The sequence below is a fragment of the Phyllopteryx taeniolatus genome, chromosome 10 (genome assembly GCF_024500385.1).
Source record: "Phyllopteryx taeniolatus isolate TA_2022b chromosome 10, UOR_Ptae_1.2, whole genome shotgun sequence".
Lineage (NCBI taxonomy): Eukaryota > Metazoa > Chordata > Actinopteri > Syngnathiformes > Syngnathidae > Phyllopteryx > Phyllopteryx taeniolatus.
Window position 1 is genome coordinate 14916678 of NC_084511.1, and position 16557 is coordinate 14933234.

At 41.9% G+C, this 16557-nt stretch overlaps 1 protein-coding gene across 1 annotated transcript; it reads right to left on the reverse strand.

The window, feature by feature from the left end:
• Window position 1: 1 nt before the first annotated feature.
• On the reverse strand, window positions 2-9185 carry LOC133485284 (myelin proteolipid protein-like). The gene is given in 9 exon segments (XM_061788747.1): window positions 2-663; window positions 2891-2956; window positions 3034-3107; window positions 4042-4210; window positions 4510-4666; window positions 5014-5200; window positions 9034-9081; window positions 9084-9123; window positions 9126-9185. Coding segments are annotated over 9 exon segments (945 nt in total). The 5' UTR covers window positions 9171-9185; the 3' UTR covers window positions 2-504.
• Window positions 9186-16557: the final 7372 nt, after the last annotated feature.

Below are 16557 nucleotides of genomic sequence, written 5' to 3' on the forward strand. Positions count from 1 at the left end.
ATATTCTTACCAAGTAGTCCTTTTTTACTATCGGTAAAATATAGACTCAGATTAGAACCCTTGGTTCTTCATACTTACTGTTCTAATGTAAAACAGAAGTACATTTTTTGTTTACTTCAGCTAAGAAGGGAGATTTTCCCTCTTGTACAGGTGCAATGGCCAGGTGGCCCAGTATTTCTGTTCTTGCAGTGGGTAATTGCATTTTTATTCCTCCTTCACAAAAAGAAAAAGAAAAAAAAAAAGCATAGCACGGATTCACCGCACACACTGAAATTCCCCACAGATTATATTGTGAACGAAAAGAGTATAGGCACAGTCAGGGAAGATCAGAACAGAAAACTGGCACTCGATACTGACCTATAATGGCTCAGTTCAAAAAAAACTAGCAAGCAATCAGGGTAAAATGGCTCAGTACGCAAACACAAAAAAGCCAATTTCCCATGAAAACAGAAAATAATGAAGGGAATCATAGGTTGCAACAGTAATTAATTACAATGACATTTGTCAGGAACTGTCAGATAAATTTGCAGGGTAGGGGGAGCACAGCATCCCTCCTCGATCCTGCAGAAGTTGGCCATGCAGGTCATAGCCTCCCTTCTTGGCCCTGCACCTCAGCCTCCTCAGGTTCTCCTGGTTCATCGCCAGCTGCATGGAGGAGTGCACCTGAGGACAAAAGAGGAGCGAATACAAAATGCCTAACAAAAACACTGCATCCCCGAAACACAATGTGTCAGGAAGCCAAGGATGCAGGGTGAATACATCTTTCAGGTACTCTGCACAAAAACTAGAATGTTCCTTTTATTATCAAATATCAACAACAGAAAAGCATACAGTATAATCAAACAGCCAGCTGCCACTTTACAAATGCTCTACTTCCAGCCAGATAAAGCTTTCACCAAAAATACAACTATGCTGCTAGTTTAAAAAAAAAAAAAGAAGCCTAAAAGTTAATACTGTCTCAGTAAGTCAAAAGATGTTATACAATAACGACAACAAAATTCCTTGAGAATGCGAGCCATAATGCAAATTCAAAGTACCTCAGTCATGTAATAAAATGAGTCATTAATATCTTTATACAAGAACAGCAATGTCCATGGTGTCCCAATTCATCTAGTGCAAGAGCTATAACACTCACTCTGACTTAGAAAATATACTAATGCTTAGCTTTGATTGATGCTATCGAACAGGTTGTAGTTATAGTTTGCAATTGTGGAGAAATGCATGTCTTATAATAAGAGGTGTTCTCTAATACTGTATGTTGGTTGGCTTGTTTAGCTACTTTAGATGACCACTCAGTATGATGTAGTGCAGTCCAACTGCCAAAATACATTTCACAGTGGCAATCAAAATAGAGTAGTAGTAATAATAATAATACAGTTGATTTATAACTCGATTTTCATTCAGTAAAACCTCAAAGTGCTACAAGCACGCTATATGTGTTAAGGTGGAATTCATAAGAGCTCTTGCAAATGTTTCTCTTGATATTATTAGTGTTGATCCTATAAGAATGGCAGGTACAGTAAGTGTGCTGTACTGTGGTTTTAAAGCTGAGTCATTTCAGAAGGGATTTTTGTCCAGTGAGGTTACTTGGCAATTTAACACTTTAGTTATCTCACAAGTATGAGAAACAAATTCAGATCGTACTCGATCAAACTTAACAAGAATGTCCTTTTGTTGTGAGGAAGAAATAGCCAAATTATCTACAATTCCTTTAGCCAACTCACTCACAATCCATCATTTCTATTATTCAACAAGAAGTGGAGGTCATGGTTGCTGTCCCAGAGGAGCCCCATGGACGCTGTAGAAAGGTCACGACCTCTCTTTGTCTACAGGACCCTTTCCCCTTGACACATAACCTCTGGTGGAGACTTGTCTTGCAGCTGGCCCCCAAACTAACTTCTCATTGGCCACTTTTTAAAAAAGACACAACTCTATTGTTGAGGCTGCTCGCCAGCTCGTGAGAAAAGTCCCGAGGTTAGCTGCGAGATTGCAAATGCGTGCTTGTCTGCCACCATGGCAACCAGATGTGATGAATGACAGCCAAGGTTACCGCATAATCTCCATTGTCCGCTGCACGTGCTTGCAAATTGGCTGTTATTTAGTTCATGTTAATTCATTACTGCTTTTTGAGCTATTTTTGAGTATGGTGGGAAGTATAATCTTTCATTAATTGTATCTAGACACTAACCGTTAACCAAGTAAAAAGCCCTCATCCTCGAAATCACAGGCTTAGTGGTGTGGCATAAGAGTAAAACTTATAGCAACCCTCAGCCCTCATAAAAAAGTAAAACAACAATGCAAGATGGAAAGAAATAACAAAAAACATTTGAAAGTCTGTGGCCCTGAAGACCCTGAAAGGTTGTTACACAGACAAGTGATGGAAAGGAAGAAAATGGTTGCAGTCCCTTTAATTCAGCCTTGTTGTGTGCAGACAGGAAGCTGGCGAGCCTAACACCGTGCACCTATGCCCTTCCTCCCCAGATAGCGCAACACCGCAAAGTTATAGGTGGTTGACATGGTATAGGTCAGCTGCAAAAAGAAAACAGCAGACGGGTTGACTCATTAGAAGAGAGGAAAAACAAAGACATGATTAACTGCTAATGACATTAATTTGATCCCACCCGTGTAATAGGCTATGTAATGGGGCATGGGAGTATAATGGGCCCACCATTTGCCTGGCTGGGAAAACAGCAGACATTACAGCACTATGATGATGTTTATTGTCAGCTGAGAATGGGGAACAGTAAGCGATAGTCCTAAAAGTCATCAGTCATGCAGGCCTGGGATGCCTCGCCGCCTCTGCTTGTAGCGTCACAAGTCACATGAGCCTTAAATACCGCTGTGTACGAGCGAAAGGAAAAAGGACCCCAATGGCTGGATAATAACTCACCAGAGCCATGAGCGTGATGCCCGCGCCGACGAAGGCAGCGATGTAGAGGTCGTAGGTCATTCGGTACTGATAGGAGAGGATTTGCATTAGTGCTTATATACTGTAACATGTCTACTTAGAGCACAGCCTCTGGCCTCTATTACCTCCCTGGTCTTGCAAACTGTAGACAGAGTTATTCCACAAGCTTTTCCTGGCACTGCGTTCCACGGCAGGAGCCCTGTTGACGCCAGGTTGCTCTAATCAATTGGATGCATTCATCACCTGCACGATTTATGATTTCAGGCTTGTTATTCCTCCACACACTCTATAAAATACCCAGAAACCTCGGTCCCAAAGCTTATTGATGTCCCCATTAACAAAAAAAACAAAAAAACAACAACTCTGCTTTTGAGCGACTGCTAGAAATTCAGCCTGTTATTTTTACTTCCTGTTTATTAAAAAGCAGCAGGGGAGTTCCCTGCAGAGGTTTTTCACCAGCAAAATCAATGAGAAAAAGGAAACAAAATTTTATGAAGATCGAGAATTTCTATTTGCTTTAAGTGTTTGAGTGTGTAAAATAGGATGTTTGATGTTTTAAAAGCTGCCAAATATACAATGCGAATCAGATTCATAAACTTTTTTTCAAATCGAAACAAATGGATATAATTTGAAGATTTTTTTAATGCATTCATTTACCTATGAGCCAAAAACTTTTTTTATTTACATTTTTTTCTAGTAACTATATAAGGAAATATCTGGCAGCTCCTCAAGCTATAAGCTACTACATTGTCATGTGCACAGAGCCCTTACTTTTGAGATCTTATGAAACCAACTCTAACATGCACACACATGCGCACATAAACATTTCTTGGAGAGAAAAGTCAGAACAACAATCAGTATTGAGCTAATCAATATGTGGATTATTGATATATTTTTCCATCAAAAATCCATGTTGGGGTATTGAAAACTGTTGAGAGGAACTTTTACATAGCGACCCCTCCCCCTTTCCTATGAAATCTAAAGCTTCTTGCTGGAGGTAGCTTTCCAACATCAATATTGTTTTGGCAAGAATAATACAGTCAATATCTTATTGACTACTTGTTGGACTGAATTGGCTGCGTTTATCATGGGATTCGCTGGAAAACATCAGCGGACAACGATGTGGACTTTACCATATTGCCGTGCATCCACACACAGCTGGTTGATGCTCGCCGGGGTCTCGGTCAAGACGTCGATGGTGTGGCAGGTGGCACCCATGTTGTAGAAGAAGTAGACGGGCAGAGTCGACAAGGCGAACACCAACAGCCACAGCAGAGACAGCACGTATGTCATCACTATAAACTACGCGAGAAAGCAGGATGAACGTCATTTGCCTCTGAGCCTTCCAAGTGTGTTTTTATGTGCCTCATTTGGTGACCACATTAACCTCTTCTCTGATTACTTCACTTAATATGTCTTTATGTCTCCCTACCCCTCCTTCTACACAATCACTCACACATGCTTTGTACCCTCATCTTCCCCAAAGGGCTTTTAACAGGCCTTTGGATTTTCAGCTCGGGCACACACCGGGACCGATGTGTATTAAGCCACATCCAATCTCCCCGATCCCCATTACTCGTATCAACTGCGGGCCCTCTCACCGTGGAGCTGAGGCAGCGGCCACACATGGTGCTCCGGAACTCCCCAAAGGTTTGCTTGGCAACGCTGGTGGTGTAAAAGCCTTCTGCCAGCAGCATGATGCAGTAGAGGAAGAAAAAAGAGGCCAAGCCGTAGATGACGTACTGGAAATACTGAATGCTAAGAGGGAGGAGGAGAGCCACTGGTAAAGATACAGGTTTTCAAAATACAGACCTAATAATCCAATCATTACGCTGATTGTGAAATAATCACATTTATTCTGTCTTAACTAGAACAACAACATGACATCTGCTATCCCCAAAATTTATCAGCTCATGAACCATATTCGAAATTTGGTCACAGTGACAAAACTGTATTGGCAAAACATCGACATGTACTACAAACTATAGCATGATAATGAATCAAATAGACATGACAGGTTAGTCGCAACATGAATAAAACAACTTTTTCGCCATTAATCAAATACATAATTAAACGCCCATCCTTAAATTAAATGTACCACATACATGTAAGCAAGGGTGATGTAATCCTGCAGGTTACGGGCAAAGTAAGTCTCGATGAGCCTTTCGGTCTCTGTGAGTGCTTGGTGTCCACATCCACAGAAGAGGGCGATGCCAGAGAAGCACAGCAGTGTGGCGACCAGAGAGCAGTATGGTATCCCACCCAGGCAACCCATACAGCACTCATAGCAACCTGCAACCACCGCCAAGTTGGGACAGACTGTATTAGCGACTGGCAGTGTTGGGAAAGTTGATTTTCTACACGAACTAGTTCAAAGTTCTGTATAGCATTTCAAAAATGACTACTTCAGTTCATAGTTCATAATTCAAAATTTTGAACCAAGTCCACCATTCCAGAAATGAACTAGTTTGTTTTTGTTTTTTTTCTCAATATGTTGCTGAAGGGCTATTACCCTCAAAATACTGGCATTTAATTTCTCCATTGTTGCCACCCATTCAGTCCACACTAGTAGCCAGCTGCAGCTTTCACCCTACAATCTCAAAAACATGAGGAAAAATGTGCTGCTTGAATGGGCTTCTTTTAAATGAGGAGTTAAAACAAAAACAGGACTTTTGTCCTTAACGTGCAAACAAAAACACACATTGATAACTTTGCAATACTAGAAGTTCTGGCTGACTATATTAAAATATTTTATTTTATGTATTCTTATATTACAAAATGTGTGGCACGGTAGATGACGGTGATGGTTACCACATCTGCCTGTGAATATGAGTGCGGTTGTTTGTTTATACAGTATGTTCCCTGTGATTGGCTGGCAACCAGCTCAGGGTGTACCCCGCCTCTCGCCCAGAGTCAGCTGAGATAGGCCCCAGCACGCCCGCAACCCTGGTGAGGATAAGCGGAACGGGAAATGGATGGATGGATGGATGTATTACAAATCAAAATAAATTCCATAGCAAGACAGTGTGTAACGCAAGGCATTTCAATTATCTGGTGGCTCACTCTGAACACTAGGGGCACTATGTAAAAGGAGTACATAGATAAAAGATGAAGAAATGAGAAAAGAAAAGAAAAAAAGAACAGTCTGGCAGAAAGTAGAAATATGGATGCCAGGTTACCTATGTGTGTTACCTATAAAATAAAGTGAATAAAAAATATATATGCAAGACTACTTCTTGAGAATACCACGCATTAGAAAGTAAAACTGTGACAGGACAAATGAAGGCATACTAAATCACATCATCGCTTACGCTTTACTCACACTTCGACTGTAATCTACTATAATACCATTTAAATGTGCATTCATTGGTGATATGAGGGCGGCATGGTGAACGACTGGTTAGCACATCCGCCTCACAGTTCTGAGGACTCGGGTTCAAATCCAGCCTGGCCTGCGTGGAGTTTGCGTGTTCTCCCCTTGCGGGTTTTCCCCGGGTACTCCGCTTTCCTCCCACATCCCAAAAACATGCATGGTAGGTTAATTGAAGACTCTAAATTGCCCGTAGGGGTGAATGTGAGTGTGACTGGTTGCATATATGTGCCCTGCGATTGGCTGGCGACCAATACCCCGCCTCTCGCCCGAAGATAACTGGGATCGGCTCCAGCATGCCCGCGACCCGCGTGAGGATAAGCGCGATGGAAAATGAATGAATGAATGGTGATATGACAAAGGGCATTTAACACTGTCTGCCTCTTTGCGATGAGGGAATATTTGTTGATAAAGATAAAAACAACTTCTGTTTCACAAAATGGCTCACTTTTTTGCATCAGTTGCCTTAAATTATATGGATTGCGAGGAAACTCGAGACATGGGAATAGAGAGGGAATTTCAATATATGAATTTTTACACTGCGCCGGTAGTCTGTCCATTCTTCTCTACAAATTTATGTTACAATAAGTTAAATTATTTATTTCTGCCTAAATTTCTCAGAGCAAATTTAGTGTTCTATTCCATATGACGTTTTCAACATTTCTCACATTGGCTTCTTCGTTAAATAAAAATGAACATATTTTCAACCCCCCCCAAAAAAAAAAAAAAAAAAAACCCTAATTATTTCATTACCATAGCGTTTAAGTATGGGTCCCTCTCAACAGCCATCTGCTGCCAAACAAATCTTTCTTCACTTTCTAAAGCTACAAATTCTTAAAGTGATGTGTTGTCTGAATGGATGCAGTGGTCAAGGGCATGCGTCTGATGTGACCCCAGCTCACACCCTGACTCCATTCAAGAGGCAGCATGGCCACTGTGAGAAAAAGGGGGAGGTTGACGAAGAGAGATGCTGCTTTTGTGCCTGCAAAGACAACAGTCTTTGTCCCATGGCGTGGTGGGGCACAAGGGCTGCCAATGTCCCACAAACAAAGCCCAGAGGCACCTCTATGATTAAGATTCGTACGCACACATTCATTGACTTCCTTCAGAGGAGAAAGTGTGATAGTGGCGAGCAGTCATGTGGCTGTAAAAGCTAACAATCCAACAGTGTGAATCCATGCCAATGCAAAACTTCATGCAAGTATGTACACACAGGATGACAGACTGTGGTTGGTACCAATGCAGTGGTGCCAAGCATATACGGTACAGTACGTAACACAAGGACATGGCTGTTCTAGCCAAGTGTGTATGTGTGCATGCACGCTTTACTCTTAGTGGCCCACTTTTCAAAATCACAGCCTATAGGGAAGAAACCCCCCCCCCCCAACATTAGACCAGCAGAGAAGCAGGAAGAAAATAACACGCAACCATCCATTAAAGGTTTGGAACATGGCCACAGGCCAGTCTCAACTGCTATTGGGTGAGAGCCTGAACAAAGTTGCAAAGCAAATCACAGTCAGGCTATGAAAGAGAGAGAAATCATTCACAGTTATTTCACACCTTTTCTGAGCAAAAACACCCTGCTAGTCCCCCACCTGCACCCACTGGGAGGCAGGTGAGAGCATCAAAAGCCCATTCTGTACGCACAAAAACAACAGCCTGACTTAAGGGGAGAGATTTGTCTCAAAATTATTTACACAAATATATATGTGCGAGTTACCCATTTTTTAAATCCATAAATATTATCCACGATTTACACGTTTTAAATCCACAAATATATCCACAATTTCCATGGTTTTTTTTTGTATGTTGTGTGTGCATTTATCATAACTTATCGTTTGTAAATATTCACTTCTGCTTGTGAATTGTTAAAGGTGCGTTTGTAGATCAGCCGGCACGCGCATTTATTTTTGAGACAAATGTATCGCAGGTTTCAAGATATTCATACACACAAATTGAGAATATTCACACGAGTGGGAAGGCCCGTCCCTCCATCCGTCCCTTGTAAACCGCGGCTATATTTGTGGATCTCAAAAACGTGAAAGTCGTGGATATATTTGTGGATTTGAAAAAACGTGTAAAACGCAGATATATTTGTGGATCTGAAAAACGCGTAAATCACAATTATATTTGTGTAAAAAAATTTGAGACAAATCGCTCCCCATACTGACTGGCCACAACATTAGGTACACCTCCACATTCCAACATTAGAGCTGCTCTTACAAATTATGATGAGATTTTAATGTAACTAAGTTTATGATTGTCATTGTCATAACCACATGTTCATCATCTTATTCAGATGGTCTATAGATGAATCTATAGTTTTGTACAGCTTATTGTATTGGTGTGCCTCCAGTACTGCTGCGGCCTGTCGAAGTGGCTCCACAGTGGCGCACACGTATTAACAATCAAAAGGCACCTTGTGGCAATTAACCAATTCGTGACGTCATGCGAAGGACGAGGCTGTAAAAGTGATAGTTATATAAATATAGAAGTTATAGTTATATTTTGTACTCGCTAATAGTTACAAATAAACTTTTTTTTTTTTTTAAATACGTCACACAAAATGAATTAGAGCGTAAAGCCAAAGCATTGAAATAGTCCCTTACAAATCAGTGGAGCGTCACTTGTTCAGTGGCAGACCTCTACGTCGGCAATAGCGTCCGCCAGTGAAACCAAATTACGAGGGTGCAGTTCGAGCAGAAGTGATTAAAAAAAAAAGCAAAAGGAGAAGCAAAGGAGGCTGAAATCTCACCCATGTCTGCCAGGATGCGTTGAGGACGCGAGGGCTTGTGTCCTGCTTGCAGCTCTTCCACTGACGATATGCACCGAATCCGCCAACTCGGCCCCCGTGTTATCAATCCAACTCCCCCCAACAATGGACAGAGCCATCGGCGATTGCTACAACAACCTTAAAGCAACAATGTCGCCTTTCAGTGAGCTCCAAAGGCGGGGGGGGGATTATGAAGAGGCCAAGTTTCTCACAGACTTCGTTGTTATTTTATGCATAGACGCATTCTCGTATAAGAGCGACTTGCAATACATGCAAATTGGGACTTTACAAAAAAAAAAAAAATAATTAATCACTGTTATCTTGGAGTCTTGCAGTCACTTTAAAGTCACTTTTTAAACAGGATGAGAAACGGACACGATTCGTTTAGGTCAAGGGTGTCAAACTCAAATTCACGGTGGGCCAAACTCAATATTTTATGAAAAATCCCTGCGATGTGCATGTTTCCCTTCTCTGCAGAAATGTAGCATTAAAGTTTATCATATGACAACAAACTTAAATTTTGCTTAAACATTGAATCTGGAATAAACAAACTTTAATATTATAAACGCATGAGAAATCAAATTTGCAATAAAAGACATCAGTGGTATTTATTTGTTGTTTTGTATTTAAATAGATAACATGAATTGTTATGTCTCTCCATCCTCCATTTATCTATCTCCAACCACATTTCTTTTTTATGTAAATCTTTTTATCAAAGGCCAACAACAAAACAACCCCAAAAAATAAGAATGTCCTTCAATAAAAATCCAAACTTCAAACTATTAACAGTCCCTGCCTAGGAGTTGATAAAGGGCATTAAAAAAAACATGAATTCAATTATGCTATTGTTAAATATATTGTAGAAGTTATCATTTATTTGCTTAGCTTGCATTAGTATTATGTACGATTTTGAGAAAGGAAGATGTCTCGCCTTCAAGAAGATGACTCAGCAGGAATCATCCGATGGAAGGGCGCCTTGACAAAGGACGTGGTCGGGGACGTGGCAGGTGTTGGTGCCATGTCTTCACCTTGAAACCCTACCCTTAGTGTGTTGTGTCTTGTAGCTTAGTACGTTATGTCTTGTAAAACCTCCCTATTTCAAATAAATACAGGAGCGACGGGAGAGATTGTTTAGAGCGTGATGAGAGGCTGTAATCTGAACAATCTCCCATACGCCCTCCTCATGAGAAAAAGAAACCAGCGTCTTCACTCCTTTTGTGTCTATTTATTATAATGTTGGGTGAGATAAATCCAACAGCTATATTCTTTGTTACAGCCACGTTGCTCCGCACACGACAAACAGGTCTGTCTTTTACTTTAGTGAACCGACAATCTGCTTCCCACCTGTCTTGGAAGTTAACCGTTTTCCATCTTTTGTTTGGCCATTTTTGGGAAGGGGAAGTGTAAATTTGCTCGAGGAGACTGGTAGCATAGTCGCTACGACTGCAACAGAAAGGGAAGGGGCGCTCACTGGTCTAGACTGATGGGTCAACACACTAGCAAAGCATTCTGGGATTTGTAATATTAGTGGCGCATGTGCTATAAACTGGCGAGCCAGCTCAAATACACATTTGATATGGTCCTGCGGGCCAAATATAATTACATCGTGGGCGAAATTTGGCCCCCGGGCCTGAGTTTGCCATATATGGTTTAGGTGGTTTGAAAAACGGCTTCCATTTTGATTAAAAATTAATTCATGAGACTTTTAAGAGTCAGTTTTGGTCAGTCATGTCGAGGATTGCAAAATTCATATAACTCTTAAATTGGAAACTAATTCCCTCAGGAATAAATGGTAATTTACAGAATTGAATGGAAATTATCTACAACATTATTAAATTCCAGGCCCAGTAGGGAACTCAATGTAAAGAATGTGTGTCAGTTTTCTTGGCTATTGGAATTTATTAGACATTTAAAGTTAAGATCTCAAAAATATCATACAAAAATAAATGTGAATATTTGTCAAAATTGTGCTTTGTATGCTCAGCATGGTGGATTAGGGGTAATTTAGCACATTTAGACAGTTTTGAGGTTCAGGGTTTGAATCAGGGCTCAGGAGTTTTCATCATGCCTAGTTTTCTTTCTACTCTGGCCTCCCCCCATTTCAAAAACATGTTAAATTAATCAAAGACTAAATTGGCCATAGATGAGAATGCACATAGGAATGGTTGTTTGTCTTTAGGTGCTCTCTGACGACTGTTTATGAGCAGCAGGTTCATGCAATGACTGCTTGGATTATGAAGGACCACGCTCTCTTCCAGGCTCACCACAAAATCAATCAATCAATCAATCTATCTATCTATCTATCTATCTATCTATCTATCTATCTATATATCTATCTATCTATCTATCTATCTATCTATCTATCTATCTATCTATCTATTTATCTATCTATCTATCTATCTATCTATCTATCTATCTATCTATCTATCTATCTATCTAATCTAACGTCAATAACTGTGCTGCTCTCTGCTTCCTTAGTTCTCCTCCGGGTATAACATTTTCTGAATCTGCGCCCTGTGAATGCCTGGGCCCAGTATCTAAAAAAAAAAAAAGTAATCTTGATCCGAAAATGAACAAATTGATCTTGTAGTTTTTGTCTTGGTATTTCAAAGAACCTCCAAATAGGCTCAGGCCAAAAAAGAAAAGAGAGAGAAAAAAAGCCTGCACTTCATTACGACCACAAGGTGGCAGTTTTCCTTTGCCACCTCTCCCAAGTCTCATTCCATAACGTTATCCTTTGCATCGCTTAACATCCAATAATCCTGTCTAGAAAAATGTCTAGCTATTATCAGCAAATGAATTATTATTATTATTTTTTATAAATGTGCTTTAATTTAGGCCCCACGTGAGTTCGTTTAATGCAATATATAATTTTGCAAATGGTGGATGTGTGATTTTGTCATGGAGCTTTTTATTTCCTCTACAAATTAATCTACTTACTCTGACAGAACAGCCCCATTAGATAATTTATTTTGGAGCTACCAGTGAGAAAATCCTCAGAGAGACAGCTAAGTTATACAAGGCTTACTCTCCTCTAACCAGGCGGTTAAGTCATGTTTTACTACCCTCAAATTTGGATTTCCCCCCATCACCATACTTTGGGCGGCACGGTGGCCGACTGGTTAGAGCGTCAGCCTCACAGTTCTGAGGACCCGGGTTCAATCCCGGGCCCTGCCTGTGTGGAGTTTGCATGTTCTCCCCGTGCCTGCGTGGGTTTTCTCCGGGCACTCCGGTTTCCTCCCACATCCCAAAAACATGCACTAATTGGTGACTCTAAATTGCCCGTAGGTGTGAATGTGAGTGCGAATGGTTGTTTGTTCCTATGTTCCCTGCGATTGGCTGGCAACCAGTTCAGGGTGTACCCCGCCTCCTGCCCGATGACAGCTGGGATAGGCTCCAGCACGCCCGCGACCCTAGTGAGGAGAAGCGGCTCAGAAAATGGATGGATGGATGGATGGATCACCATACTTTGGAGAGAGGAAGTAAAAATATTCAACTGAAAGAATGTGGTTGCACAGCTGTGCACACCCTCTTATTACTGGGATGTGACTGTGTTCAAAATTAACCAGCACACACCTTCTACCATTGAAAGTGCCGCTTTTTAATACCAAATAAAGTTTAGTTGTTCTAGTAGGCTTTCCCTGACATTTTGTGTTTTCTAGCAGAACCCACTGACAGCTATTTTGAACTGTTCAGAACTCACTCCACCTTAGCTAAGGCCCCAGTTCCAGCTGAAGAAAAACAGTCCAAAGCATGATGCCGCCAGTGCAATTCTTCACTGTAGGTATGGTGTTCTTTTGGTGATGATCAATGTTGTTTTTGTGACAAACTACCTTTTGGAATTATGGCCAAAATGTTCAACCTTGTTTTGAATGAAATCATACAAGGAAAAATGTTCGCTTAGAAGAAGTGGGACACTGAGAGGATCGAGGAGAGGCTCATCAGAGGGACAGCCAAGGTTCGATGTTTTAGAGACAAAGTTAGAGAGAGCAGACTTCGATGGTTTAGACACGTCCAGAGGAGAAATAGTGAGTATATTGGTAGAAGGATGATGATGATGGAGCTGCCAGGCAATAGAGTGAGAGGAAGACCAAAGAGAAGGTTGATGGATGTCATGAGGGAAGACATGAAGGCAGTTGATGTTCGAGAGGAGGATGCAGGAGATAGGCTTACATGGAAAAGGATGACGTGCTGTGGCGACCCCTAAAGGTACAAGCCCAAAGGAAAAGAAGAAGACTGTAGCTGCTTACCCCGGCAGCTATATAGTCCGGTATAGAATATGGTACCCAGTCAAGTCAATCTTCATGCTACATTGTGGAGTGCTGTTGCTGAGGGGACAGCACCTGACCTCTCTTTCTGGTATAATCCATTTGTGGCACCTGAATTTTTAGTGTGAAGTGTTTGTTTATGTTACAACCCCAGGTAAAACGCCCCTGCCCAATTTGTGTAATTTGCAGACTTGGAAACATGTTACTTAGTTTGATACCTTGGTAGTGTCAAGACAGCAAACTGATTTCTTTGAACATAGTATGGTTTCTTTGATTAAAAAAATGAGCCTGTTGGGTTACAATCAAATATAACTTTTGGTTGCGATCCAACTCTGTGACTGAGAAGCGAATAAGCCTCACCGTTGGCTTTCTGTCAGCTGGCCTCCCGCGGTCATCCCGGGGCTTCCTCTCTGGGGACTTTCACCACCTCCACACAGGGGGAACAATACATCTCCTTTATGTGTCTAACTACATCACTCGCCAACATGATAAGAGGTGCGATTCTGAGAAAGGCCCAATCATATCAGCAGTCCATTACCGAGGTTGACTTTTCTCTGCAGGGGTCACAGGGAATGCAATCCCTTCGGCTGATGACTATATTATTATGAGGGTTTTAGTGATGCCCTGCTGCGATTTTGTGGTGACTGCAGCGATTCATTCATGCATTCATGTCATATATATATATACATATATATATATATATATTTTATAAACACTCACAGAGCTATTCTCTGCAAAAGATAGTACAGCATTTTACTATATTTAGAAGAACAAAGGCTAGTCCCTACAGTGTGCCCGCAAAGGTACTGCTTTTGTGCCCTTGACACTTTTACTGCTTTTTTGGCCCTGGAAAATTATGTAAGCATTTACCATGGAATCAAATTATTCGACCTTTGGGGTACATTAGTGTAGATTGTACCTCGTTTAGAGCAGGGCATCCCAAACTTTCTTCAGCTAAAGGCTCCAATGTGTAATTAACCTTCTTCAGGGTCCCAAACATACCATCCATCCATCCATTTTCTTTTCCGCTTATCCTCACTAGGGTCGCGGGCTGCTGGAGCCTATCCCAGCTATCTTCGGGCGGGAGGCGGGGTACACCCTGAATCGGTCGCCAGCCAATCGCAGGGCACATATAAACAAATAACCATCCACACTCACATTCAACAAACTGCAATATTAAAATAAAAGAAGTAATTTAACAAATATTTAATTACTATTCAGGCTTATTTTCTCCCTGACAGTGTGCAAGTGAAGATGACATGTTGCTTGCTTTATTTCAGCACTCATTTAAGGCATATTTGTCTTTGGGTGCAATGTCATTCTCATCGAAGTGCCTTTTCTTGCTCTGTTGTTGATTTCTTCCCCCAATGTTTGAGGATTAGAGCAGCTGCCACCACCAAGCTAGCAGATGGGTGTGAGCATCACACCCTAGTACACTGACTGTGTCAGACAAACCTTTGAAGCTTTTTAAACCAAAAGGTCATGCAGTCCTGTCCAGGTGGATGCATTGTTCAATTGGCAAAGCGCCAACGCCAGCTCTCTCATTCAACAGCAGATTAACCCACACCATGGTGATAGGTGGAGCTAGTTTCCTTGCATGACTGTCCACAATGAAGTGATGATGCTCTCCTAAATGTTTCTCAATATCAAACGTTGAACCAATATGACAGCCTTTGGCAGTGAATCTAGTCACGAGTGACTGCACTTGATACTGTGTACACCTTCATGATCTTTGCGCTAGAAATGGCTGCTGGAGAAACAGTTGAACTCTAAGGTACTGTTGGGAAAGACTACTTTTGGATTGTTGAAACTGATGTCCTCTACAATGACCTTGGTGAAAGAAATGTAATAGACTGGATAATTGCTAGGCCATTGCCCCATGTACAGTGCATTTTGGCCGTCTGCTGTAATTAATAACATCCAACTGTCTGTTTCAAGGCGGCACGGTAGCCGACTGGTTAGAGCGGCTGCCTCACAGTTCTGAGGAACGGGGTTCAATCCGCGGCCCCGCCTGTGTGGAGTTTGCATGTTCTCCCCGTGCCTGCATGGGTTTTCTCCGGGCACTGCGGTTTCCTCCAACATCCCAAAAACGTGCATGGTAGGTTCATTGACAACTCTAAATTGCCCGTCTGTGTTACTGTGAGTGCGAATGGTTGTTTGTTTGTATGTGCCCTGCGTTTGGCTGGCAACTAGTTCAGGGTGTACCCCGCCTCCTGCCCGATGATAGCTGGGATAGGTTCCAGCACGCACACGACCCTAGTGAGGAGAAGCGGCTCAGAAAGTGGATGGGTGGATGGATGTCTGTTTCAATTCTTGGTATATTCTCAAAAAAGTAGAAAAAAAAGAGCTAACTACATCCTGTCTCGGCTGACTTCAGGCAAAAGGGAGGCTACACTCTGGACGGATCGTCAGTCAGTCACAGGGCACAAAAAGGTATAGACAAACAGACACAGACAAGCATTCATACCATCACTGAATAGGAATTAAACACGCACTTCCTCCATGGAAGTCAGGCGAGCAAACCACTGTACAATATACAGTAAGTACCACTTTGCATGTATGCATATAGTTGCATACTAAAAAAAAAGTTTTAGTATCTCTTTCCAGATCTGTGTATACAAAGGTAGGGTATTTTATTTGTCATACGTGCAGCAAAATTTGTTCTCTGCATTTAAAGTATCCCTGAACAGTGGGTGTACTTCCCGGGTACCAAACCCAGATCTTGTGTTAGTGCCTAGGTCAAGGGAACTGGCTGAAATTTCTGGGAGGGAAAACAGAGGACCAGGAGAAACATTAAACATGCAGTAATACCTCAAAGTTTGCTTTCCACAGCAATGAACACTGGAGTCTAACTGGGATCACCAGAATCCTTGTTGCTTTGAGCAGTGCTAACCACAACACCACCATTGGGTTGTTTTCATCCTAGAACACCTTGACAGCGCGGGGACCTACACGAGGATTCTGTTCTTGGACTTTGGACCTTCAACACCATCATCCCCGAATTCCTCTCCTCTAAGCTCCTCCAGCTCAGTGTCTCGCCTGCTGTCTGCCGGTAGATTTACAGCTTCCCGACAGGCACATTATCCACACACACCATCAGGACCAGGGCGTCCAAAGGGTGTGTCCTCTCTCCACTGCTCTTCTCTCTCTACACGAACGACTGCACCTCAGCGCACCCGGCTGTCAAACTCCTGAAGTTTGCAGATGACACCACAGTCATCGACCTCATCAAAGACGG